Source organism: Amphiprion ocellaris, chromosome 16 (assembly GCF_022539595.1).
Source record: "Amphiprion ocellaris isolate individual 3 ecotype Okinawa chromosome 16, ASM2253959v1, whole genome shotgun sequence".
Classification (NCBI taxonomy): domain Eukaryota; kingdom Metazoa; phylum Chordata; class Actinopteri; family Pomacentridae; genus Amphiprion; species Amphiprion ocellaris.
Genome location: NC_072781.1, coordinates 12,936,223 through 12,963,311, shown reverse-complemented (window position 1 = coordinate 12,963,311; position 27,089 = coordinate 12,936,223). Strand labels below are relative to the sequence as shown.

At 39.4% G+C, this 27,089-nt stretch overlaps 2 protein-coding genes across 29 annotated transcripts in view; both read left to right on the top strand.

Annotated features, from left to right (window-relative positions):
- The window catches only part of dst (dystonin), a 110,445-nt gene extending 104,984 nt beyond the window's left edge, over positions 1 to 5,461 (top strand). For 14 of the 28 annotated variants that reach the window (XM_035944026.2, XM_035944038.2, XM_035944032.2 and 11 more), the window contains 6 exons: positions 594 to 711; positions 1,602 to 1,715; positions 2,897 to 3,087; positions 3,319 to 3,429; positions 4,014 to 4,140; positions 4,403 to 5,461. In XM_035944026.2, coding sequence (XP_035799919.2) covers positions 594 to 711; positions 1,602 to 1,715; positions 2,897 to 3,087; positions 3,319 to 3,429; positions 4,014 to 4,140; positions 4,403 to 4,659 — 918 coding nt within the window. In that variant the 3' untranslated portion in view covers positions 4,660 to 5,461. The remainder of the gene's footprint in view (positions 1 to 593; positions 712 to 1,601; positions 1,716 to 2,896; positions 3,088 to 3,318; positions 3,430 to 4,013; positions 4,141 to 4,402) is intronic. The other 14 variants (XM_035944054.2, XM_035944035.2, XM_035944030.2 and 11 more) reach the window with 5 other exon arrangements.
- A 1,430-nt stretch (positions 5,462 to 6,891) lies between these two features.
- On the top strand, positions 6,892 to 24,495 carry zmp:0000000760 (collagen alpha-1(IX) chain). Its single transcript, XM_023261351.3, has 27 exons — positions 6,892 to 7,071; positions 7,596 to 7,707; positions 8,779 to 8,902; positions 10,128 to 10,521; positions 10,625 to 10,702; positions 10,791 to 10,886; positions 10,970 to 11,023; positions 14,069 to 14,122; positions 14,217 to 14,270; positions 14,350 to 14,403; positions 14,555 to 14,608; positions 14,696 to 14,749; positions 14,831 to 14,884; positions 15,261 to 15,314; positions 15,426 to 15,470; positions 15,568 to 15,621; positions 15,712 to 15,765; positions 15,857 to 15,910; positions 16,053 to 16,124; positions 16,210 to 16,245; positions 18,081 to 18,125; positions 18,212 to 18,244; positions 19,033 to 19,179; positions 19,648 to 19,824; positions 20,598 to 20,688; positions 22,263 to 22,340; positions 22,639 to 24,495. Exons 2-27 carry the CDS (start codon positions 7,629 to 7,631, stop codon positions 22,839 to 22,841), a joined length of 2,292 nt encoding a protein of 763 aa, XP_023117119.2. The 5' UTR covers positions 6,892 to 7,071; positions 7,596 to 7,628; the 3' UTR covers positions 22,842 to 24,495.
- Positions 24,496 to 27,089: the final 2,594 nt, after the last annotated feature.

Here is a 27,089-nt window from a genome sequence, read left to right as displayed (position 1 = left end):
GCCTGAATGATGCTTAAGCTTTGAAGACATGTTTTTCCCATTAAATTTGTATGATTGTTCTAAAACCAGCATACAGTAGCTTCAGTATTTTCAAAAATTTTGAAATAATAATAAATCAGTCAGGCTCGACATCAAATAATTGTGTGTATTAGAAGAAGTGTAGGCATGAGAATATACAAGAGTCTTTTTACTGTAGCATGAACTCATTGAATAATTTCAGGAAAATACATACCAGCACACACTAGTAGAAGAAAACCAGTTGGATTGATCTTTGTGTAATGTGTGTCTTTGAGAATGAAATGAAATGTGAAGATTGATGTTTTTGTGTCTAAATCTTTGTGTTTGTGTGTAAACCTGTGCAACATAGAAATGAAACCAGTTGGCATAAAGCTTCTTTGATTTATACTTTTTGCAGCTTAATGAGACATTTTTTGATTCAAGCTACCTAAAAATTGATTGATTAGTTTAATGGAATTAATGTGATTCTCCAAATCAGTCTGGTTTCTAATGTTGCACAGCTTTTAGTCTGCAGTGCTCGTGGCAAGGTCAGTGTTTTCACACGTCCTCTCTCTATTTTCCTTCCCCCGCTGTAGTTCGGAGACTCTCAGCAGCTTCGTCTGGTGCGGATTTTACGCAGCACTGTGATGGTGCGGGTGGGAGGAGGCTGGATGGCTCTGGATGAGTTCCTGGTGAAGAACGACCCCTGTAGAGGTGAGCTCTAAAGTCTACCACGAGGACTCACACACCAGGGTTGATGGATCAAATACTAAATCATGTACACATCTGGTTTTGTATGAGGTCTACTTCTGCATTCAGTTACATTTTGTTCGCTAGTGTGCAGTTAAACAGTTTGGCAATTTCCAGTTTGGGCCATTATTCCAGTTTTTAAATCTTTTCAGGAAGGTAGACATTGATGATTGCTCCATCAGTCTGACTTGGATTGTCCAGTTCTCTGATTTACAGAAACATTTGTATCACTGTATACTCCATCTGTATGGATTATTAGAATTTATTACATAGATTACGAACATTTTGATAGATACAGAAGAAAAATACTGTGAAAAATACTAGTTAATGTGAACTGACTTGAAGTTACAACTTGCTTAGTGTGAGGATTACATATGTATGCTGTGAATATTACTGAGGATTAAAGTCAATCAGTGAAAGTTCAGTTAGTAATAGTGGTATTTTTCACTTATTAATATTATTATTATTTTTTTTTTTACCAAAAATGACATGATATGTATTATTACTATCATTATTGGGTTCCTTACTTAATATAGTAATTCAGAATAACAGCTGCATCAGGAATAGCTTAGTAATCACTGCTATGACTGTCTACTCATTTATACTATGTGGTTATTTAATTTCTTCTTCTTTTCTTGCTATTTTAACTTCACACAAAAATTAAGTAAAAACTGAGTGAAACAACACAGTTGTACCTCAGTCATCTCCTGGAAATGTATGAAAATTTCCCGTGTCCACGTCTAGAGCAAACACTGTTGTTCTCTGCTTGTTTCCGCTGTCTTCTGTATTAATGATCAATTTCTGTTTTTCCTGCTAAACCTTCCTCCTGCTGAACATCGTATCATTTCTTCTAGTTCATCACCACGGGAGCAAAATGTTGCGCTCGGAATCAAACTCTTCAATTACTCAGTCTCCTATAGGTTGGCAAATCTCACACTTTCTCACCTTGCTCCATGAACCCACCAGTGGTATGTGTGTCTGCACATCCGAGTGTGTGCTGCTTGTGTCGGTCCTGGTGTGTGTTGCCGTAGCTGAGTGTGGATGAATGCCGTTCTCCCAAACCGGCTCACAAATCAACTGTCATTCGGCTGCGGCTGGTTTTTCATGCATGCAGTTGTTTGTGTGAGTCACATCACCTGCTGTCACTTTATCTGAGGCACTATTTTGGGACCCTTTTCACTCTCTCAGCATGTAATGAGGGCCTCCGAGCCAAGCTTCTTTTGCAGTTTTCAGGTTTGCTGCAAGTATTTGAAACCCCAATGAAAGGTTCAAGAGCTGCTAAGTTGCCTGTATTACCTGTAAATAGCAAATACTCATCATTAGAGGAAATGATGACGTCTCTACATAACTCACAACAAAACTGAAACAGTATTTGTTGCACTGTTCTCTTTTTTGGGGCTTAGTTATTAAAACTGCATGTAAATCTGTTTGTTTTTAACAAGTGCTTTTTGGTTGATTCTGTGTAGTTTGTGTTTTTTTGGTTTTGTACTTTTATTCATTTGGCAGGTTTTGGTTATGGAAGTGTTTAGGCAAACTTTGATTTGTTTTAGTTTTGTCAGCATTGAATACTGCTGGATGAAAAAAAATTACAGTTTATTCCATAGCAGCAGTAGTTGGACTCCTGTTAAGACTGTATGGATAAAATGGGAAGATGCATGAGACAAGGTTTTTTGTTGTTTTTTTTTTTTTTTTTGTGCATTTTAAGGAGACAATCACATCATGGTAACACTTTATTTTATTAGTCTGTAGTTTCTTAATAATTTCTCAATAATTCAATATTAAATATGTTTGCGAATTTATTTGAAGTTTCCAGGGAATTACTGTGTAGATGTAGTTGAATTCCGAGTGTAAAAAAGCTTTTAGTTGCCAAAATGTGAACTTTCTAATAATAACTGAGTAATTACTGAATTTGTAAGGGTTTAATTCTAGCACCTGTTTCAAGGAAATAGTTTGTGGAAACAAAGGAAAATTCTGTCCAGGAAACTTCCTATAAAACATTTGGGAAATTATTAGAAAAATTTTAAAAAAGAAGTGGAAAATAAAGTGTTCACACACCATCAACTTCATTATCATCAAAACCAAAATAATTGTGAAAATTTATCACTAAAGTTTTTATGCAGTATGACTCATTTGGAGTGTCATTTCTTAGCTAAAGGCAGGACCAATATGGAGCTGCGAGAGAAGTTCATCCTCCCAGAGGGAACCACGCAGGTGATGGCGAGTTTCCGGTACAGAGGTCGGAGGTCTCGGCCGTCGTCCAGAGGAGCTTCTCCCAACAGATCCACGTCCAGTCAGAGCTGTCCGGTGCCGTCACACCAAGCCCTGACCAGCACACCCAAGGTAAGAGCCTCTATCCGCTATGCGAACCAGCTGTTGTTTCCCTTTCTTTTACACCGTAGATTGATCCTTCCCTAGTATGATTTCCTTCTTAATTATCTGCCTTTCTTTAATTGTTTTGCATAATTTGATCATTTTGTAATTTATTTTCTGTTTCCTCCATCTAGTAATCCTTGTAGTTTTTTGATTTATGAATCCATATCTGTGTTTTTTTGATTTGCCATTGTTCCCCAGACTCCCCAACACATAACCCGCAATTATGATAAGCCATGGCTTACAAACAGCAAACCCTCCACTCCTCTTAAATCATCAGACTCCTTCGGGAGCCAAGGTTCATCCTCAGAGGTATAGTCATATAAAGCACATGATGCGAAACGCTTTAGATGTGTGACCCAACTGAAATCTACTCCAGAGTTTTTTTTTTTAAATAGACAAAAAATAAATATTTCCACTAAGTACCTGGTGTATTTGTCAGTTTAGATTTATTATGTTTCCGTAAGCTGATTTCTAATTTAGGTATTAAATGAAAACAATGATTCACTGGAAGCAGAAGTAGAGACAGTGATTTCAGCTGGGTCTATAAGTTCTAACTTCTTTGCATAATGGGCTCAGTCTTTAAGTCTTGTCTGATAAGAAATATCTGCTTTTTATCAAGCCAACTGCAGTGTCTTTGACTTTCTAAATGTAATCTATGCATGTGTGATTGGTTTTTGGCTTATTAACTCTGCCTTAAGTCTTACTAACTGTTTCTAAAAGAGATGCCTCGGCTGCTGCAAAGATAAGGATTTTCAAAGCGTTTTTTCTAAAATTTAAAACTAACTCAGTAATATTTGTAGTGTTTTCTGGTATAACTTGTTGGTGAGGTCCATTTTCTACAGTTAACTGCCACATATTACATTTTAAAGCACTTAAAGTTGTGTTTTTTACAGAGTTCTGCGGTTCAAGGCAGCAAATTGCGTCTTCCTGGGTATTTGTCTGGCAAAGGTTTTCAGTCTGGTGAAGAGGGAACCTTGATCAGCGCTGCCGTACTGAAAGCTCGAACACAGACAATAGGTGGTGAGTAGAACTTCAGTAAATCACTGCATGAATGTGAATGTTGCCCCACGTCTGCTGGATGTACAAACAAGAACTGCTTGCTAAACATGTCAAATTAAAAGGTAAGTATATGCCAGTGAGTTCATCTTGTTTTAAAAGTTGCTTGTCGGTATTTTCTTAGTCACAGATCGACTAGCAGCAGACGTCAAACCAACAACCATTGACAAAATACAGAAAATTCAAAGCTCCCTGTAAATAATTGTCCTTGATTTAATGTTTCCAGAGTCAAGAAAAAATTCCAGCCGGCCAGGAAGCAAAGCCGGAAGCAGAGGAAGCAGTCGCAGAGGAAGTGACGCCTCTGACTTTGACATCTCGGACATCCAGTCTGTGTGTTCAGATGCGTCTGAGACGGTTGGAGAGTCCACCAGAGCGACGCCACGGTCTGCATCCCGACAACACGGAGGAAAGCCCTCCAAGATCCCCACCCCTCAAAAAAGAACCACTCCCACGAGCAAACTGGCCAAGGGATCCAAGCGATAGTCATTGGCCTTGAAAACAAACAACCCAGGAGCTAGTTGCACCCGAAACACATAATGGACACTGGAGATGTTGAATTTAAAAGACTGCAAATGTGTTGAGTGTTATTTAAATTGTTGCAAAGATGTAAAATATTCTGTTAAGAGGCAATATGGTTTAATATGTGAGAATGGAATGTTAATGGCCTTGTGTATTTGTTTTTAATGTATTTTATTTTTTGTGAAAAATGTCAAATTGTTTTTATTGTATTTTATTTTATTTATGCAAATCCTGTAGGTTTGGTGAACACTAGAAAATCTGGGAATGAGCAAGTGGAACGGTTAACTAACATTTCTACACACTAATGAAGGGCAAAAATGTGGAAAAGCGCTCTGAGAGTTACTGAATGTACTGTAATTTATGTATGCTGATGTTTGGAGTAAATGGTGCTTTATGGTACCATTTGAGGCACTGCAATTATCTATTTAAGTGCTATGTTATACTGCCAACTTGCATTTAAAGGGCAATGCAATATACCACAGTAAACCCCAGTAAGCACTGCAGAAACCTTTGAGAAAACTCTATTTAAGACAAGTAGCAAAAACCTCGTAATCATGAAGCTTTCAAGTCCTGTTCGTTTGTCAGCAGCTGCAGCCCCTCTTTGGTTTGACCACTTCACAGCAACGTGTACATTGACCCTGAAGAGGTGCCACTCTGTGTAGACATTCTCTGTGCATCCATGTCAATGTATGGTTAATTTCGGTAGAGCTGAAATTGTTACTGTAATATTACTTTGTAATAAACCTGCTTGCAGAAAGCCACCAGAGACTGGTGTGGACCACAGAATTATCTCTGCTTTGCTCACTTGAGTTCGTCAGGCTCATCAGCAGCTTGGGATGGCAACGTCTGTCTGTCTCTCTGTCTGTCTGTCTGTCTGTCTGTCTGTCTGTCTGTCTGTCTCTCTGTCTTGTCTGTCTCTCTGTCTTGTCTGGCTCTCTGTCTTGTCTAGCTCACACTGAAATATCGCAACAACTATGAGATGGATGGCCAGGAAATATGCTGCATATGCTGAAGGCCTCTAAGCCTAATGGTAATCTGTGACTTTTTATTTTTATTTTTTTTTTTTTGCACCATCATTTAAATCAGGAAGAAATTTTCACAGCACTAAATGATTAGATTGGCATATTTTACATAGATATTCATGGTTCACAGTGTACTTTCCATTTTGTGCCATTTTAGTCTTTGTGACACAGTAACCTCAGTTGTGCCTTGTGTTTAGCGCTAATTGCTATTGTTAGAATGTAGTTCACAAATAGCTTCAACCGCAGCAAACAAGCCACTGTGGGCCTCCTGTGGGTCCATGTGGTCACTATGGGCAGGGGAAGCTTATGTATATCCAACAGCAAACCCACTGTGGATTTTCTGTGGGCAACACATGCATGGGTTTTCCCACAGACAGCCTGCATTGGTTGTGTGCAGTTAGGGCCTTAATGGGCCCATAGTCTTTTTCCAACTGTTTGCCAGGCAGAGCCTCTAAAATGTCTTATTTTTTCCTTTACTACCTCTATTCCTCTGTATGAATGTTCCTCCCCTTGATCTGTCAGGGTCACAGAAGTATTTCAGCCAGGTCTATAAAAGTAGCACACTGTGTAATTGGACGATTATTAGTTGCAAAGCTAGAAACACTGAAACACTTCAAAAATGTTTATATTCTATTTATGTGCTGCGGCAGTTATTTATTGTATGTCATTTTATTCTTTAATCTTTTTTTCCCCCTTTAGCCTGTTTGGTGGATGCAGTGTGGTGGGTTAGATCGAAGGTGTGGAATGTTTGCAGACCGTCTTGTGTTTAGCTGTGACATACTACATCTGTCTCTCAGCGAAACTGCTGCTGGTAAAACGCTGCTTTGAATGAATGTACGCTACCACCATGAAACTGTCTTTTTGCTAAGTTTCAACAACAGTTATCACAAATGCTTATTTTATCACTCCACTACTGGATGTGTAAAGTAAAACCCTAAAGCCTTGCATAGGAAAAAACACAAAACCTTTTGAAAGCAGTGTTGAAGCAAACTCTAATAACTTAAAGTGTTCACTTATTTAACAACATTACTGGTGTTTTCTCTTTACAATAGCTTTAACATGCGTGAAGTTTACCTGTATTTCCCTAATGAGATGACTCAGTGAGATGCACTGTGCTACACTGTAGTGACTGCAGGTCTGACTGGCCTATGAGAGGAGACTGATCCCCCTGGGGACCAAAGGTGGAGTGGAGCTCAGGGGTCAGGCTCCTCTGAGACCCACAGCTTCTAGTTTGAATGGTCCTCCTGTTCAGCTCAAACACTGGCCCTAGGATGGCACTTTAGAGCGGGATATATCCTCACACCAGGAAAAGACCCATCAGCAGGAGAACTTGGATTTGGTTTTTCAGGAATATGTGAGTAATTTCAATATTCTTTGTATTTTTGCTTTATTTTTAAAATGCATTTGAAGAAGGCAAATAATGCAAATAGGTGTTGTCTGTCATACCAGAGGCAAATGTAGTTCGATGAGTTTACTTTATCATGTGTAACTGTGTGCTCTGATTGGTAAAATTTCCAAATGTCAGCATAGACAAGGAGACAGATGCAGCTTAGAAAATTTTCATAGTCATAGTCCATCAAAGGTATTTAAGTATTTCATTATTAAAATTAATTTAAAGGACAATGTTATGCTGATATTTCAATAGGTCAGGGCAAGAAATTTAGCATAGTATGTTTGGTTTTCTATTCCTGGATTGTTGTTTTTATTTTTGTCTTCCTTTCTATGTGTAGTTTTTATAACTCTACCATTAATAAACATACACAAAACTGAAATTTCTCAGACACCATAATGTATATTCGGATATCGCTGAATCTTATCTGATCTTATCTTCAATCTGTTTGAATTATGGATTATCTATTGATGATTGCTGCTCTACAGGTATTTATAGCCCCTGACTTCAAAAAATTGAAAATGCCAGCCTCCAAAGCTATGCTGGTGTTTGCAGCACTCTTATTCATCGTGGGATTGGTCCGATGTCAAAAGCTGCCAAGTAAGTTTACATTTTTTAAACTATTAACTACAAGCATTTTTTAATGATTAAAATTAAAACCACATTTTACAACAATATGCTGGAGATATATGATTGTGTGGGATTGTTACATGTGCAGCTATCCCTGTCAGAAAACTGTGTTAAAGAGGCTTCTGATATGTGTCAGGCTTTTTCTAGCTGAATAAGCCAATAATAATTGGTAATAATCACACATCTCACATTAATTATAGACTGTGACAAAGGTTTTTTTCAGGTTGAACACTGTACTGCTGCATCATGACCAGCAGATGTCAGTGTTAGTCAGATTACAGTCCATTATTTTGTCTTCTCAGTAGTAGAGTGTAGTATTCCTTGCTCTCAGTGCTAATGTGGACATAAAGAGGTCAAGAGGTCATCCCAGGGTTAAGCTGTGCATGAGAACACTTGAAGAATTGCAGCTGAGTTTCTATCAAAAAGCCTTTAACACGAGGGTTTATTTTTTTTACCCTTAGGTGTCCTGCCTGCACATAAGACTGCCAAGATGAATTGTTCAGTAGTTCTGTTTTACTGTGACTTTAATAAGTAGACCTACTGACCGTGTTGCATGGCAGTGAATCATTTGTCCAATAAGACATGCAGGGAACTTCATTGGAAAAACTTTGCTGCAAACTAACACTCTTTCCCAAACTTTAGATAATTTACTTGTTAATATTCTTTATTGGTTTTTCAAAATGATTTTCTACTCATACCATAATATCTATAATCAGAATCCTTCATCAACACATTTGAACCTCACAGTAAACACTCTAGCCATGCTGATCTCATTCAAACCGCAGCACAAAGCATCCAGTGTTTAGAATTCAGTAGCTAAATCCACCCATGAAAGAAAATAAATGGCCTCTTCATGTTAATGGGTTTAATAGATTACTTCATTGAGCCTGTGAAGCGATGGCATTGTTAACCACACTGCGTAATGCAGCTATTTAACACGAATCAGTGATATCAGCACTGACATAAGATCCAGAAGTAGTCCAGCACCTTTGAAGCTGAATCAGTGTGACATCACATTAAACTGAATGCTTGTGCTGTGAGGTTTCAATCTGCTGGAGGAGTTTCGTGTGCCTGAGTCGAGGGGCGTGAGGAGAGTGGATGGTTCTCAACCTGAGGCAGTGGCCTACCGTGTGAACCCCTCCATCCATCTGAAGAGGACCATGAGGTACAGTGCCAGATTGCCTGAGCCCAGCTGATCTCAGTGAAGCCGACAAGGATTAAAACATCACATTACACCACCTGAAAATCTTGTTTTGCTCATCTGTAATTGTATAGCTTCTCATCTGGCTGCACTGATGTGAAATGTTCTCCAGCATCACCATCAGATGCAGCCAAACACTCTTCTGGTCATATCCATCACGCCATTTACAGACACTACAGGTGGTCAGAGGTGAAACAGAATTACAACTTTGAACCTTTTAAGATTGGTTTTAAGTTACTCTTTAAAGTGCAACTTAACACCAGGTTGAAAAGCTGTATGTACACCTGCAACACCACCTAATGATGATGTCACAGACCTTGCAGTACACCTGTACATCACTGCAGCAAGCTGAGAAGTTAAAGCTGCAGTGCAGAACTTTGCCATATAAATAAACATCCATTATTTTCAAGCCAGTGCTGGCTAAGTCAATCAGAGCCTTGAGAAATTTCTGTATTTGACAGTATACTGGTGTTTTGAATCACTATGCATCATCACCTGCACAGGCACATTAGCAGTGATGCATCATTACCAAGCAATGATTATTAAAACTTAGGAAACAAGGCTGTTTTTGATGCTCCAGAAAAAGAGACAGAAAACTGAGCCACAATGAGGACAAATGCTGATTAGAAATCTACATATATCAGAGGCGTATAGTAAACTGTGGTAGTGTAATTCCACTCGCTGCCGTTGGGGGGAAACAAAAGTTCTGCACTGCAACTGTGAAGCACTTTATACAACAAAAATAAGATTTCCACAGGGTGTTAAGCTACTATTTTGCTAAGTTCCCATTTACTGCCCAAAATAGCACAGCTGTGCCTGCATATACGTCCCCCAGGCCTAACAGGACGGCTGTCCACACTTCTTGTTTTTCATTTGGATTGTCTCCGTAGTCTATTTCTTTTTGAATTTAGTGCTTTGTTCATATTAAATTAACATAGAATGGTTTTGTCTGCTGAGTACTGAATTTATGCAAAGAGATTTCCCAAAAACAAATGTGGGTATTGTTTCCCCAACTTCTATGCCAATGTGGAGTTTAACCATAAAATTCAAGGGCCTGTTTTTGCCTCTTCGTGTTCTTATAAAATAAAACCCTTATGTTCCCGCAAAAGCTCTTAATTGTTGTTTTGTGTAGAAAAGTAGCCTCTGTTGAGAGTCATCCAGTTTTCTAAACCGCACTCTCATGCCACAGCGATGTGTATCCAGATGGACTTCCCTCCGACTACTCCATCATTGCAACATTTAAGGTGACCAATGACGCTGCCTGGACGTCCTGGAACCTGTGGCAGGTCAGTGACCCGGAGGGACGAGAGCAGATTGGCCTGCGTTTCCAGGGTGATACACGCTCTTTAGACTTCTTCTACACCAGCCCCCATGGGAGCCAGATGCTGAGGACCTTTAACGGTGTGGAAAAGCTGTTTGATGGACAGTGGCACAAGCTGGCGCTGAGTGTGAAGGGCAGCCAGGTGAAGCTGCTGGTAGACTGTGAGGAGGTCAGAGTGGAGTCTATTGATGAGCCGAGACCAGTCATCCGCCGAGGATACACCTCCATCGTCAAGAGGGCAGCAAGAGATCGCTCTGCGTCTGTATGTTGACACCTTAAATTTTTACATATCTGAAGTGACGTTTCAATTTTTTATTATTTTTGATGCTACTTTCATTTCTCATTTTATCTCCCAATCTGTCCAGGTGGACCTCCAGCAGATGGAAGTGTCATGTGACCCAGAGCAGGCTTACTCAGAGGGCTGCTGTGAGCTCTCCAATGTGGTAAGTCATATATGATTATAATAGTTACACCTGTTAGAGATGTGTGTGGAATATAAAAATCATTCTGTTACCTATCTGTCCATGGCAGTGTGGAGGATATGCAGAGATCGGCCTAACAGCTGGAAGAGCATCTTGCAAATGTATGCACGGACAGCCTGGCATCCAGGGCCCTTCAGGGCCAAAGGTGATTGTACCGCTATAAGGAACTGGTTTGACATACTGATGAGGCATGTTGAATCTGTGATGACATGTTTTATTTCTCTGCAGGGTCACATAGGTCTTCCAGGAAAAGCTGGAGACGCCGGACGACAAGGAAATTGGGTAAATAAATATGCAATATGTCTCTCAGTAATGCATATTTACAACATTTTGCCATGCTGGTTGAATGCATGTTTTAGTGTTTATTCGACATACTCTCGGCATGTGCAGCATCTACTTCCTGTTGCTGCACAATAAAGAGTTAAACTGGTTTGTGGGTGAGTGACATTGTAAAAATCTCATTTGTGAGACAGCAGTGAAGCTGTGGAAAATGGCAACAGGAGCACAACTGAGACACGACAGGATGGAAACAGATCTGGAAGCAGAAACGCTTAGCGATAGTAAACACAGGGGTTCCTTTCATACTTTGAAAACTCATGTCCGCTTTGCAAAAGGTTTAGGAAGAATCCAAGATAAACACAAACCAATACGGATGTAACAATAAATTTGTTTTTCTAGTTCTGAAATAGCCATTTGTATCTTAACACACATGCTCTGCTGGTGTAGAATATAGGATTTAACTCATACTGGCATAAGATCACAGGATTTCTAATGGTTTTGCTTTTCCATTTGGAGGAAACTAATGCCAAATGTAATAAATCCCACACACAGGAAAAACAGGCAATTGAGCAACCACCATACCCCCCAGCTTTTGTGTGAAATTTGTCAGATGTTTTGTTTCTTTAATGCTTTTATTTTTGTGGATAATGCATATTAATTTACCTCAGGAAGAACAAACTGTAACAAGGAGGAACGTTTTAAAGAATATTTTAAACATGTATAAAGTGTAAAAGATTAATAGGTATTCTGCTAAAGCAGCCAGTTACACATGGATCAGTTAATGAACAAACATTCTCACATTTATATGCTTGAGAAAGTGGCAGATGTGATTATTTCCACTTTCAATTTATGACTTGTTAATCTCTTTGATGCTTAGCAGTCACTCTTGTTGGCACAAATCTGAGAGTCTTTTTAAAACAGTCCAGAGGACATGTGTTTAAAGAAAGTCATTTTTTATATATATACAAATGTGATGCTTTGGCATTTAACATGCTCTTTGCACTCAAAGAAATCTCCCATGCTGCCTGAGCAAACACATGTAGGCCGGTGTACACTCAGAGCACATTTCCAGAGCTGTACATGCTACATATTCATGTCTTGAATTGCAGCTGCGGCTCATCTGGGAGTAAACATCTGTCTTGTGTAAGTGGTTAAAGTTTTGACCACCTGTCAGCTTGTGAATCTCCTTCCTTGCCGACATCCGAGGAGGGCATTTCCTGGCACGGATCTGTGAACTGCCCATCTCAGGTGGTGGGTGGTCCTTTACTCATCTGAGCTATAATGCCTCAGAAACATTGTAAAGTTCACGGTCATGCCTCTCGCCATACTGTCGGCCATCTATGAGGTTAACCTCCACCCAGCTGACTCAGCTTAAAGGCAGTGTTAGGTGAGATGGTCAAATAAACGGACTAAACAAAGGCACCTTGGCCTTGTTGAACATGTTTGTTGACTTAGTGTAACGTTGCCAACAGAGAAAACACTTTTCCTTCTACAACTGATGAAGCCAGCATCTGTACAAACAATACTGATCCATGTTTTTGCGTTTATGACCAATGTTTCCTACATCCTGCTTGTGTATATTTTCCAGTAGTGTGACTAATACAAGTGTGAAAGTAATTTATAGCATGTTCATCTTTAAAACTTAATCATTCTCAATTTTTTAGCTAATTTTTAGAACCTATGTCAAAGCAATAGTTTGAGAATGTTAAACTTGAGAGATTTTGAAGCTATTGGCAGGAAAGCGTTAGCTTAGCTTTCAAAGTTCAAAAGTGATAAATATTGAAAAAAATGCTGCAAGACAAATGTATTAATTAGTGAGCTTTAGGGGTGCTGCTTGGCAGATTTTTTTATCTTCAGAAAGAGGTAGGCCTGTGTTAAGCTGCGCTAACCAAAGCTAGCGTTCTCCTGACTGGAGCCACAGTTTTAAAGGAATGATGTGACATTCTGACTTTTTGTTAGAAGAAAGATTGATAGTAGTCACCTAAACATGAAGCTACAGACAGTTGCTTGGTAGCTTAATTGAAAACAGCTTTTCTGTGAGAACGGAAACCCGACAGATCCAAAGATTCCATCTTAGCAAGCTCATTAATGATGGTAGTAATGAAGATAAAAATTTCCCTTTACAACCTGTGGCAGAACCAGGTTCAGTGAGGGAAGCCACCTGCCTCAACCAGTTAGGATGAGGTTAAAGGTGAAACAGAAAACTTAGCTTCTCAGAAAGATTAGGAACAGGGAAACAGCCATCCCCTAAAGTCTATCCTCTGTCTTAAACTGCCTTATGCACAGCTGTTCTTTAGCTGCCTTGGAATATTAGGGTTATTATTTATTGCGTAACATGTTATGTCTGCCTTCTGTACCACTGACACTTCACTGACTGTTTGTTTCCGCCGTGCTATAAGGGAAACAAATTCCACTAACTCTGGTTTCTAATGAACTCATTATATTTGTTAATATTGCACAAAAAAAACACCCAAAAATACAAAATAAAAAAACACAATTTATGGTTTTCCCAGTGTTTATCTGCTGTAGTCTGTCTTTAACAGCATTTTTTGTACGAATAAAACAAGATGTAACATGTTAAATACTGAGCTTCAGAGGTGCTGGTATTTGTGATTTTTGGATTTGGCTGTTTCCTACTGCATGTAGTCTTCATGCTAAGCTAACCTAAACGAACTCCTCCTGGTCTGACGCATGAAACTGCATCTGTTTCATGGCAAGAACGCAAATAAATGCATTTTCCAAAATGTTGGAACATTCCTTTAAAACGTTTCTTTGCTTATTCACTGTCTGTCTTGCCACAGTGACTGCAAAAAGATCAACAGATGTTTTCTGAGTGTTTAATTAAGGAACAAATGCTGTCATGTCTAAACAGTTTTTTGACCTGGTATATCTGAAGTTTAATGTCCCAGAAGTTGTGAACTTTCTCTCAGTGGAAACAATCACTAGCATTCAGATTTTTCACTCCATTTCCCAGGCTGATTGATTCACAAAAAATAGCTGCAGCGCATGAAGTCTTGTGCTTGTTACTGAGTCACACTTGTCTTGTAGGGGATCCGGGGGAACACAGGAGACTATGGCAACGTTGGCGAGTCAGGCCCAAAGGTAAGAGCTGACTTTATAAACTCCTACCAGGTTTACACTTCAGTTTGACTCAGTCACAGGATGCATTAATGAAACCTCACACAAACATCCCCAGGGTGAAGAGGGCATCAAAGGCGAAAAAGGGATGAGAGGACCTTGGGGCCAAGTGGTAATTTATCACTCAAATTAATCATTTTTATTTCCCTGAAATGTTACAAGTTTCTATTAATGAGCTGTTGTGTTAACAGGGAGACAGAGGTCCCAAGGGGCTGAAAGGATTAGAAGGGGCCGCGGGCTTCAAGGTAAACCCCTCTGCTGTGTTTAGATTTTAATTGGACTCGTTCACATGACATCCATTAAATGAAGACACAGATTGTTGTTTTTTATTGTAGTTGAGTAACTTTATACACTAACTGAGAGGATTTAAATTTGACATGTTGACTGTAATTAAAGGGAGTTCGTGGACCACCTGGAGACATCGGAGAGACCGGGGAACAGGGAGAAATTGTAAGTTACCCTTTCAGACACGGTGATTTGCCCTTTTGTAAGTGAATATCTAATTACTGTATTATTAACATTTTTGCCTCCTTGAAGGGCGCTACAGGCGACAGAGGATATGAAGGCATACCTGGGTTTCAGGGAGTTAAGGTATTAATGTTTCCTACCAAACTATCTCTTTGTTTTTTTCTAAATTTCCATCATCTAAACACTTTGTGCTTTCATTTTTAGGGTCAAAAAGGGGCCGCTGGTGTCGTAGGGCAGCCTGGACCCAGAGGAAAGCAGGTAGGTTGCTGCAGTTCCATAATCCACAAGAAAACACTCTTAATTCTTTGCCCAATATCTCCAAAATCCTTTCATGTGAGCGTGAAGAACCAGTAAATCATTTTTAATGTGGTAAAACACTGGAATAGAGCTATGTTTTTGGCTTATGTGCCGTCTCCATAAACAACGTTCGTTCATGTGGCTGGATTTTGGATGAGATCTGAAGACCTGAGCTATATCAACATAAGCTGGTGAGTCACTGCCTGAACAGCAGCGATAACCTGCTCTGTTGTAGATGAAGGAAGGTTCCCAGGTTCACCATGTTGCTTGCTGGAGGAGATGTATTGTAGACGAATTCAGATCTGAGTTTATGCTGCTTCAAATGATGATTTGACAGGGTATTGTGGGGGATCCTGGAGAAAGGGGAACATCTGGAGAAAAGGGGAAGCCTGTAAGTATCGCAAATTGGTCACATGGCATCTCCTTTAGTTTGTTTACATTTACACTAGTATGAAACATATTTTTGATGAATATGTTTTTGTTCTGAATTTGGGAAAACTAGGGAATCCAAGGACCTGTGGGCAGAGCTGGCACCATTGGAGCGAAGGTAACGCTACAAACAATGGCTCACATGTGAATGCTCACTTATGATACCAAAATGACTTGTCAGGGTAATAATAATAATATTAATGGCATCTTCCTAGGGCATTATTGGAGATCCGGGTTTACCTGGCAGAGATGGTGATCCAGGAATAGAGGTACTGTCTGCTTATAATAATGTTTTTATGTTGATTTTGGAAAGTACACTTTTGTATCATTATGCTCTAAATGTCATCTGTTCCCTGCAGGCTTATCAAGGACCACAAGGCCTCAGTGGAAAACTTGGAAAACTTGGAGCAAAGGTAGCTCACTGATCGTGTTTGGTTTTGTAAATAAATGTAAAATGAGGTTATTTTAAGCAGACTGATTTGTGGGTCTTTGTGTGTTTAACAGGGGGAGAAAGGCACCCTGGGGTCAGCAGGAGAAATGGGTCCCCAAGGACGAACTGTAAGACATATGTTCAGGCACTTCAATCACTGAAGACAAGCACATAATACATGTTGTTTGTAAAGTAGTTTGCCATCTTAAAGGGAGACAACAAAGAATAAAGCAGCCCCTTTGGTTGATTAATAAATGTTTTATTCTCAAGGGCCTGAGAGGTTACAAGGGCTCTGCAGGGAAGCCAGGAAGACCTGGATTTATTGGCCCACCTGGACCTACTGTAAGTGCTCCAGGTGAATTATCTTTACATCTCCAAACACTAGTTCATTTTCTTCAAGCTATTAAACAATGTCAACTCTTTACAGGGACACGTGGGTGTGCCTGGAAAACCAGGAACCAAGGTAATACATCTTCATCCATTACCCATTAGAGATATAAAATGAGGGCAAAATTACAGTTTAATGGTACAATTACTGTGGCTATTCAGGAATTATTTGCTGGATCAATGAGCCACATAGAATTTAAGATTTGCTTATTTATTCTACTTCCAAACCAAGACTTGTGCCTGGCTTGGATTAAAACCTTGTGTTCAGGTCCAGTGAGGTACTAGACAGTCCTTTTAATAATATTATCAAAGCCATTTGTCTGCCCACTAATGGAACATACGAGTTGAAAAGGTTTGATCATCATATGTTCACCCAGCAAGCTCATAATAACCCACCATGAGTGGGAAGAATGAAGAGTTCAATAATCCAGGTTAGAGGCTACCCTTCAGGGCAGGTTGGTTCAGTGTATTCTATTCTTGCCATCTGTACAGGAGGTCAGGATGAGTGCTAAACTCCCCCTGAGGACCTGTTCTTGATGTTTACAGAACATCCCACGCCAATGAAAAAGACGGATAATCCTGCAGAAGCCGCTTTTTTAGCTGTTTATGTCTCTGTGGTGTGCTGTAGAGCAAACAAATCTGATAGAAGAGAACCTGCATTCGGAACAGAAAACCGCCACTGGCCTGTTTTAAAATAAAACTAAACTATAAATAAATGAATAAATGACCAGCAGTTTAAGCCAATAAGGTATGTTTAGAACTATTACAGATGCATGACTATAAACAGAAAGTCAAACTACTCTACATAACATTGAACAGATTGATCAAATGTAGAATGTGACAGTATTGAGAGTCACCTGTCAGAGATGGAGAATTCTTACAAAATAAAATATGACAGAAGGGCTGCATTCTCCTCTAGCTGGCAGTTTAATTTAGGCCTGCTGCAATTATCGGTCAGGAAGTGGACATTCTGAAGGTTGACACAATTTGATATGGCAAAAATTGCTAACAGATATTTCCATGTTCAGACTACACAGATAACAGATCAGCTCCAGTGTAGGAAAGTATTTGGTAAACATCAGTCCTTGATTTAAAACTGGTGCAAAGGTAGCAACAGCAACCTGTTGCAGGCTTGAAAGTTTGCTCTAAAAATTCTCTAAGGAGTACAGTGAGAGATCATTTTGTAACTAGATTGAGTTAACGCATTAAGAAGATGTTCATAAAATGGGGATAAGTGGCTGGCTCCATGTCATCTTGCAGAGAAGAAATTACTATTGAACGTAGGAAGAAAAATTTAAAAAAAACAAATGTCAAATTTGAAAAACTCTGTGTAGGATTTGAAAATGGCCCACTACTTCTGGTAATCAGATATTACAGTGTGTGAAAACTAAGTAAGGCACACTACTTGACTGACTCAATAAAAGAAAACAAAAGCAAAGTCACAGTAACAAAACAAAAGAAAATGCACTCAATATCCTAAAGTCTCAGCCCAGCAGTGTGATAGAGCCACACACTGGTCAAGTCCGGGCAAGAGAATTAAATCAAAAATCACATTTCGGTTGAAAAGACAAACATGTTAGCCGACAGTTTCTTCTTTACACTTCCTGCTGTTATGGAACAAAATTGCAATTTATTTGTAGTCTTGTTTGTGTCCACCTGACAAATGTAGGTCCAATAGTCACTTTTTTAGCTCTGTTTTTGTTCTAATTCTCTTTGGGTTAAACACTACAAGTTGCCTCTTTCATATTGTCACATTGTTTTGACATTTGACACATTGTTAATATAAATTATATCTATTATAGGGCATGTCTTGATAGGTACTCTTGTTTACCAGAGAATGAGCAGCACACCTGTGAAATTCTGATATCACAAATATTACCAAACGTCTGTTTAATCATTTGCCTTGTACAGGGTGACACAGGAATCCAAGGAATCAAAGGAGTTAAAAGTGCACAGGTACTGGCTTAAATATTTCATCCTTTCTGCCTATCATTAAATTGTCTGCATTAGTTTTTCTTAACAACAACTTGTTTTTTTTAAAGGGAGAAAAAGGAATTAAAGGCCCAAAAGGAAAGGTGAGCTATGAAAATACTAAATTATGTCTTCATCAACACATTGTGTTACTAACAGTGACAATTATAACACATGGCATCATTCAAAATCCTTGGTATATCCCTTTAACTCCAAAGCTATGGCCTGAGATTAATAGGTTACTATAAATAAATACATGGGCCCCATTCATGTTCAAACCAATCCTTGGATTGAGTCTGAAGATAAACGAGAACATGCTGGCTGTGAAGAGAGGGTTCACTGAGGACAGCAGCCATGCAGGTCTGAGTGTTTCCTAATTCTCTGATATTTCTGTCAGTGGCTACAAAATCTTCCATCCGTCACATTCTCTGCAAACTGAATAGTCTGAAAATCTCACATGAATCCATCAAATAACATTCCAAACATATTTAGAGCATCTGTAAATGCGATAAGAGCAGTACCGCCCACAACTCCACCAAAATGAATCTTGCACATTTCTCTGATGCTCTCTGCCAGATTTGACTTTTGTTTTGAATTTTGCACGAAAAATTCCAGCTTTTTCAAAAACTCTGATCAAATGTTATATAAACTGTTCACATGCTTTAAAATTAACATTTTGCCTGATTACTATTACTCTGTTATTTGGTATTTGCGCAACTGTGTTAGTTCCTGTGTTTGATAATTACTACCAATATAACACAATATGCATTTTCAGCAGGTACTACTTTCCATAGAGTTTGTGTCCATGCAGAAGTAATTACATGTTGTCTCCTGATGGATACACTTGCTCTACTGTATCCTGTCCTGCTGATGTTGTTAACATGCTCCGTAGGTTGGAGACAGGGGTGAGCAGGGTCCTCAGGGAGGACGGGGGAAGCGTGGGTCTGCAGGCCCACCTGGACGTTCAGGTCCCGTCGGAGTCAAAGGGGTTCGAGGTGAAGGAGGACCAGATGGCTTTCAGGGGCCCCCCGGCCCACCAGTAAGTAAAATGCAAGCCTCTGTTTTTTTTTTCTGCTGATACAAACATTACAGTGCTTACAGTGGAGTAGAATTTTATATATTCAACTCTGTAATTCAGATGAAAAGCACCACTCTTCAGTCTCACTTCATCTATCTGTGAATAATGGCGCAGAAACAGCAGAGTCATCATTTGCTCTAGTAGTTACACTGACTGGCACACACTGTGTTTAGCAACAACTTTGGTGTCAAGAACACATTTAAACAGTTTCTCATTAGCCTGAAGTTAGTAGTGACTCACAGCAAGAGTTTCATTTAGTGTGGCTATAAATCCATAATGAGCCTCAGGAAATATTGCTGGCTTTGTTCACTGCATTTCCTCAGAGAGGCAGCCATTGCTTCAGCATGCTCTGTCCTGTAATATTCCATTTTACATGTCCCAGAGTTGGGTCCCTTCCAGTGATGGATGTGGTAATGATTTCTTACACAGGGGCCAACCCTCCCTGCTCAACACGTGATCGAGGTTTGTAACAAAGTGGTCCTGGAGCAGATGTCCACCTTTGCCAACTCCGTTAAGAGGACGTGTGCTGCCGTTTGTCCTCTGTATGGGGATGTTCCCATGGGTGCCCCTGGTCCCCCTGGACAGAAAGGACCACCCGGACCTCCTGTGAGTTTACCATTTTGGATGTTTGTTGCTCAAGATATATCAGCCTTCACTCTAGAAGCATTTTTTTTCTCTCTCTCTTTTTTTTTTTCTTACAAAATCACAGCTTTGTCACCTCACCTCCTGCAGACCCTCAGCTGAGACATGCTGTCTCGGTGCAGTACATTCTCCATACATTGTTCTTTTTTTTCTCCCTGGCTTAGTAAAATGCACACACATTGTGAGGGTCTGGACTGGACCAAGAGAGCTGAAGTATTTGGCAGAAAAGCTTGGAATGAAAACATAACGTTTTTCCACGTCTCCATGAGGACAAATAAGGAGTCACAGACTAGACACTTGGTCTGTGTTGAATGGTTTTTGGAGAGAATCAAGGCTGTCCTTGGATTACAAAGCCTTTTCCACATTATTATACAGTGTAGAATCGATTCATGTTCCACAACTTCTAATCACAATGACTCTCAGGCTGATAAATGTTCTTGAGGCCATGAATATCTAAAAAATATTCTACAGTATTAGACTATTGTTCGTAATCTTGATGTTGTGGTAATGCCAAAATAAGTGATGCACCAGTACTGTACAGTGTTTTCCCATCAGAGCATTGAGGCATCAGCCAGATAAATCTCTTAAGGCTTTTCGTGCAGAGCTGGTCAGAGGTGAATGGAACTATACTTCATGACTTACAAAAGAGCATCTGAGGAGAAATAAAACATTGCAAGGTTTATGGTGAAAACATGCAAAAGATTATCAATGTATTTTCCTGTTGATGATGTTGTCAGGGGGACCCTGGTAATGATGGCGCTGATGGAGAAGTGGGCCTACCGGGATTCTATGGAGAAGCCGGAGAACCAGGCCAACAAGGAGAAACAGGTGCGAATAACAAGCCTGACAGATGATATTTATGAATACTGTGTGATTAATACCAACACTATAACTCACCAAAGCTTGTTTTAGGAAGAACCAGTGCTGGAAAAAAAAAAGCAATGAGATCCTTGAGGTAAAGGTCCATTATTTGATTTTTTTTGGCCACGTGGAGCAGAACAACAAGCTGCAAACACATCATTAATACATCGTCACCATATGAGGCTGATATGGCAGATGTCTGAAACATGGAGCAATGTTGCTGTTCATTTGGTGTTTCTGGCCCCTCAGCTATTAGCAGCAAGAATTCCACCATGTTCACCAGCTGGTTGTAAACTTTCTGCATTATTTATATTACATAACTTTTCTGTTCAAGGTCTGAAAACCTAAAAGGTGTGGACTACTTATCTGCCTGAAATGCATCATTTAAAGTCCAAGATTTCTTCCGTCACTTATTTACGTCATCATGAAACACATTTACATAACACCTGTGTAGCGGCAAATTAGGCATGCTGCTTCTAGAGCTTCGTTTCTCAGCTTATTCTCAAAGATCTCAGATTATACTACTTAATCATCATTACCTTACTTTTGCCAGGCTAGCTGACCACTTAGAGCAAATGGTGCTTTTCAAAAGAGGGGCCTTAAAGAGACAGGAGCTAAAATGGAGCATTTAAGACAGGGGTTGAGAAGAGGTGACACACAATATACAGTATGAGAAAAGTAATGTCTTTTTAAACGTTAAAACATGTGAAAATATTGCAGTAAGCCCCAAAAATTTAATTCTAAACCTGTAAATGTGCAATACATGGGCTCTTTAACAAACCTAATGCATCAAGTTTGAAAGAAAAAGTGAAAGGGAAGCTGAAACAGCTAACAGCCAGGATATGATGACCTTTGCTGAATTAATTTTGATTGTTTTTTTTTCTGTTTCTCGCTCATCCCCCAACTTCATGAAAGTACGACATTAAATCACAGAAGTATGTAGAAATATCAGTAACATTTATTTAAAATTAAACTGCTTGCTATACAGAATGGCACCTTTTAGAGAATGATTTTACATTAACCTGCATTTTTACATCTTTTTCTGCTTTTGGATTGTTTAATCTGCAATAACGCCTCATATACTTTAAATATTGTAGAATAAAAGTGCAACATTTACCCCTGAAATAAAGTCAAGTAAAAATATAAATGTGCTCAATATACTTTCCACCACGGGAAAAACATGTGAAAACCTTTCATTATGAACCGCACTGTATGAAACTGCTGAATCAGATACTGTACAGTGTTGTAAACCCTGCCGAATAACATGTACATTCTCGGCTCTAATTTATGGTTTGAGGCCCTGGCATGATGTCACAGTCATACTACATTCCCGCGCCAGGCCAGTGAAATCGAGGAATATTTACAAGGTGTTTTAAACATTTATTTAACAATGATCTCAGTAACACATATGGTCTTTAATCAACATGAGCGTCTTGTTCTTGAGTAGACCTACTCCCGGGGGAGTAGCATTTCAGCCTGACTGCTGTCATTCCTTCTGTTAGGTCATTGTGTATGTGCGTACGTATGCGTCTGGATTGCAGGTGACAGAGGAGAGCAAGGGGATAAAGGAGCCAAGGGTCACGGCCTACCTGGCTTCACCGGAGATCAGGGATCAAAGGGTATTTTCATTTTTAAATACTTCATGTTGTCTGATGAGTGGGTTGCAATGAGGCAAATATTGCTGTCCACATCTGTGCCTGTATATCATTTCACACACTGTGTTCGGCTGAGTCTGAGCCTTAAATTTCCAGGGAAAGTGGGGGAGGGGATTTTACAGTAAGAAGACTGTGTTATTTGCCAGAAATTGTTATTCTCTGGAATACTCCGTTCTTGGAATCCGTGAAAACAGCTTTTCTCAGCTTACTTTGCAGACTGCAAGGCCTGAAGATTAAATGACATTTTCTACCTCAATCACAGGTCAGCGTGGACGTACTGGCAGAGCCTTTAACGGTCAGCCTGGGAAGCAGGGCCAGAGGGGACACATAGGCCAGCCTGGACTCAGGGGCCACCCGGGTCTCAGAGGACCTCCAGGTGTATGTGTCACCTCTGGGTGCACTCAGCTGAACTCAACCGGAGGGACACCTCAACCAGCACCGCGGAGGTTGAGGAATCGCCCATAGAGGATAAAAAATGGTGAATTGAATATTTAGTTTAAAGGAGTAAAGGAATTGTTTTTGTTAATATGTGTTTGTTCAAATATATTGACATTTTCATGTAAATATGCAAATTAAACCTGAACTGAATTTCTTGGAGCAGAAGTTACCTTAAAAAATATCTATTTGGAGGAGAGTGGTAACAAAATATATCTGTATAAAAAGAACATCTTCAATTAATAGTTTTATTTAAACTAATTTCACAAGTTTAAGTTGTCTTTAAGCACCTGTTCTTTATAATAAAAACCCAAAAATTGATTGTGGATTTGTAAAAGACCATGGAATTATTAGCGCAACATCTAAGTTTGAAGACCAATAGTATAATGTATATAGTACTCTTTATAATATATGAGTCTTGGTTGAAGGGAAAACTGGAAAATTATTTGAAACCATGAAGAAGGGAAAGGAGTTATTCTTTATTATATTTTTCATTGATTGCCTGCAGACATTCAGTAAAAAAAAAAAAAAAAAGCAGAAATTTCGTGAAAATTCTTCTTTTTTGATCAAAAAAGTCATCATAACATGGATGTTACACTGTACAGTTATTGTGTTTAAAAACTAATATTACCGTTAGAGTCCTTAAATGTCGGCAACTTTCAGCTCCAACACCCCCCAACTGAAAAGCAATATATTCTGCTTCTGTCTAAACCCCCAGTAACAGCACTGGACTGTGAGATGATTTAAGTATAGAGACCAGATTGCACATCATTCCATTCATTAGCACTGGAATGGCCATAAAACATCATATAAATGTTCCTCTGTGGCGGAAAGACCCTAAAATGACTCATTTTTCCCCCAGTATTATCAGAATTTAATCTGTTCAGTACGATAAAAATTGTAAAGTCTCAAAGATTCATGTCAGTAAATTTTTCTGTGGTATTCCTGTATGCAGCGAAGCAACAGTACACTGATCAGCCACAACAATAAAACCTGCCAAGTATTATGTAAGTCTCCCACATTCTGCCAGAACAGTTCTGACCTACTGGGGTTGTGGGGTTGGGGCTCAATGGATTGAATATCTTGTTGTGTTGCATCCTGCAGATGCTCAATTGGATTAGGATCTGGTGAATTTGGAGGTCAGGTCAGGGTTTTGTGCTCTTTTCTCCTCACGCCGTCCCTGAGTGGTTTGTACAGTGTGGCAGGAAGCATCATTTTGTTTTAGAAGATCCCTGGTGTTGGGGAGGAGCATTGCCATAAACAGTGTGCTTGGTCTGCAACAGAGTATAGGTGGGTGGGACGTATCAGACATTCTGGGACCCAACATTGCATTTTAATCAGATGTTCAATATCATTCATTTCACATGTCAATGGTTTTAATCCGTGTATTTTAGCTGCCTTAGTCCGACAATTTCACAACTGCAGAAAGCTGAAAAGCTTTAAATGACTGGGGTACGATCTTAGAACACAATATTGAGTTATTTTGTAGCACAAGGATACACGCTCTTATTTTAAACATTCACCACTGGTCCCAAAAAGTGCAGTGTTGTGCTATTATAGATGTTAGTGTACCTTTAAGCGTTTAGATTTTACAAAGCTACAGTTCTCTGCATTGAAATGGAAATCTAGTGTAGAAATTAATCGCTTGAAAATCTCAATTAAAAATGGCGTCTGATTGCTCTGAGTACTCTGAATCTCCGTCTCCTCCCTCCTGGTCTGTGCAAGAGCACAAACATGCACAAACACAAAGTGGAATAGTGTTGTTTGGATCAATCATCTTATTTGTTTCCCCTTTACATAACTACTGCACTGATTACACATGACTTTAGCTGGCAACAGAAAAGGTGATGATCATCATCAACCTGTGTATTTTCTCTTGTTCTTTTTAATCGTTGTTGTAGTGATGAGAACAAACAATGACACAAGCAACAATGTTTCCGGCATGGTGACTATGTAGAAACTGTTGTAGTGTCGTTGCTTCACAGCTGCACAGATCTGGTTTGATTCCCAGCCTGTGTGGACTTTCCGGATGAAAACCTACTGGTCAAGTGGAAACATGACTCAAAATTGCTTGGGATATTGAGGGGCCGTGCTTGTCCGTATTAGCTGTACAACAGGCCGACACCTTTCCGGAGCATTTCCCTGCTTTGTGATCAATGTTCTGGGAAAGACTCCAGCAATCCTGCAGCCCAGAGAGGACTTAATGAGTTTTGAAAAATAGTGATTGTTTTCCACTGCTCAAATTTGATGGAGCAATACTTCTGAAAAGAAGAAACACACAGGGAGCTCGGTATGTGGCTTTCCTGGCTCGTATTTGTTTCCTCTGAGAAGCCTCGCGACTGCAGATCATCATCCTCCACCTTCTCGGTGACTGCAGCATCATGTGTGCCATGCTGCTCTGTTTTGTTCCACCAAAGGATGCTATGGCCATCTCTGTCATGGAAACTATTACTAATCCATGATTATCCTCTGAATAGTGTTTCTAGGCTCAGCCACTTGTTTCAGACATGCTCACTATTTATCTCTGCGGCAAACCAGACAAGTGATCATGATAAACACGGCTTAATGCATGTGACCTGATTAAAACAGCCGAGTACAGTTGAGCTTCAAAGTGATGGCACCAGCTCAACGATTATTACACAGAGGTTTTATGCTGTCCTCAGGCGGTTATTTTAAAGTTTTAGAGCAGATGTCAAACAGTCTAAATGTTAGCTAATTTAAGTAATAAGCCAAATTGTGTTTTGTACAAGTGAAAGTGAGCAAAGTGATACAACTCTAGATCTCATTAATGATACAGACTCAACTTTTTAGCACTTTTTTTTAACACATTGACAGAAGGAGATGATGCTGGGGGGCAGATGATGTAAACTTTTTCTGGTTTCATTTCTATGTAATTTTCTCACTTGTGCAAACCAATTTCATCATTTGTTTTATTCATGCAATTCCTTAAGCTTAATAACAGAATTGATTTATCCCTTCTCTAAAAGGATTGCACATTCGATTTTTTTCTCAATTATAAATGTTAGAGATTATGGGCTTGAGTTTTGTATAGACAAGTCCTTCTGATGATTATGAATGGAAAAGAAGGCAGTGCAGAAATCTGTTAAAAGGCCTTTATTCATTTGGTTCGAGGCTGTGGGGCCATTCCATGAGAATAACTTGCAGTTATGAATCGCCAAATAGAAAAGAGGCTTTTAACTGATTTTAGAGCATCTTTGATCTGTCTTTTTTCCCAAAGACAAAGCCACAAGGAGTTCCAAAGTTTGTTGTCATCAGTTGCAAAGATTTCTGGCAACATTCACTGACTGTTCAGATCTCATGTCTTAACAGGGTCAGATTGTTTGTACTGATATGCACACAGACAGACACTTTAAGGCTTTGCATGCAAGAGGAGTACATGTTTTATACACTGTTCACCCAAAAACCTATGTGTAATGCCAAGTGTAACCCAATGTTCTTTAGTTTGTGACCTGAGGGGTCACATACTGATCACCTGGTTAAAAAATGCAACAGTCTAAATGCTTCTACACATAATTCTCTTGAAATTCTGGGTAAGTACACTGTGTTATATTAACTTTGGAAAGTCAATTAGCAGCTGAGAAAGAACATTTTTGTCAAGCCACAGTTGCACTTGATATAATTTTGTGGTTTCATCAAACAGAGCACATGGCATTGTTAGAATTTAAATATACATAATAATAATAATGGGTGTCTTGTTTTGCTTAAGAAGTTGCCATCCTTTCATTTATGGAAGTAAATCATTTCGCTTTTCCCCAGAAATTAACACAATGAATCATTTTTTACTGACTAGCAAGTTTTGAAACAGACACTCTCTTACAAAGAAGTTCAACTAATCACGCTGCAGCAATTTATTTTAATTACATCCGATCCGCATAATCACACTGATCAATGTCTCGGCTTCTTGTGGCAATAAACTTTACAGATGGCTTTCTACATGTGCACCTCCGGTTAATTACAAACCAGAGACCAGAGTCTATAGAGACAGAAAATTACTCAGCACTGGAAAGTCTGGTCTCACCAGCAGGTTGGCCACTCCCCGGCTCCGAACACCAACTCTATATTTGCCTGTGTGATCCACCAGAGTGTGCTGAGTCTCAGGGTCAACAAGGCCGTCATCAGGAAATCACTGCTGCATTAGATGACATTCGTAGCGCTACCAGTAGATGGCATTTATATATCGTCAGTCTGATGTTCACTGATTTTGTTTGTCCTGTACGCTAGAAATAATATACAGAGTGGCTCAAGAAGTATGCAGAT

Coding starts and splice junctions, on each gene's coding strand:
- zmp:0000000760 (XM_023261351.3), top strand. CDS start 7,629: ATGCCAGCCTCCAAAGCTATGCTGGTGTTTGCAGCACTCTTATTCATC. Junction 10,522..10,624: donor CAAGAGATCGCTCTGCGTCT/GTATGTTGACAC, acceptor CAATCTGTCCAG/GTGGACCTCCAGCAGATGGA. Junction 14,123..14,216: donor TTGGCGAGTCAGGCCCAAAG/GTAAGAGCTGAC, acceptor AAACATCCCCAG/GGTGAAGAGGGCATCAAAGG.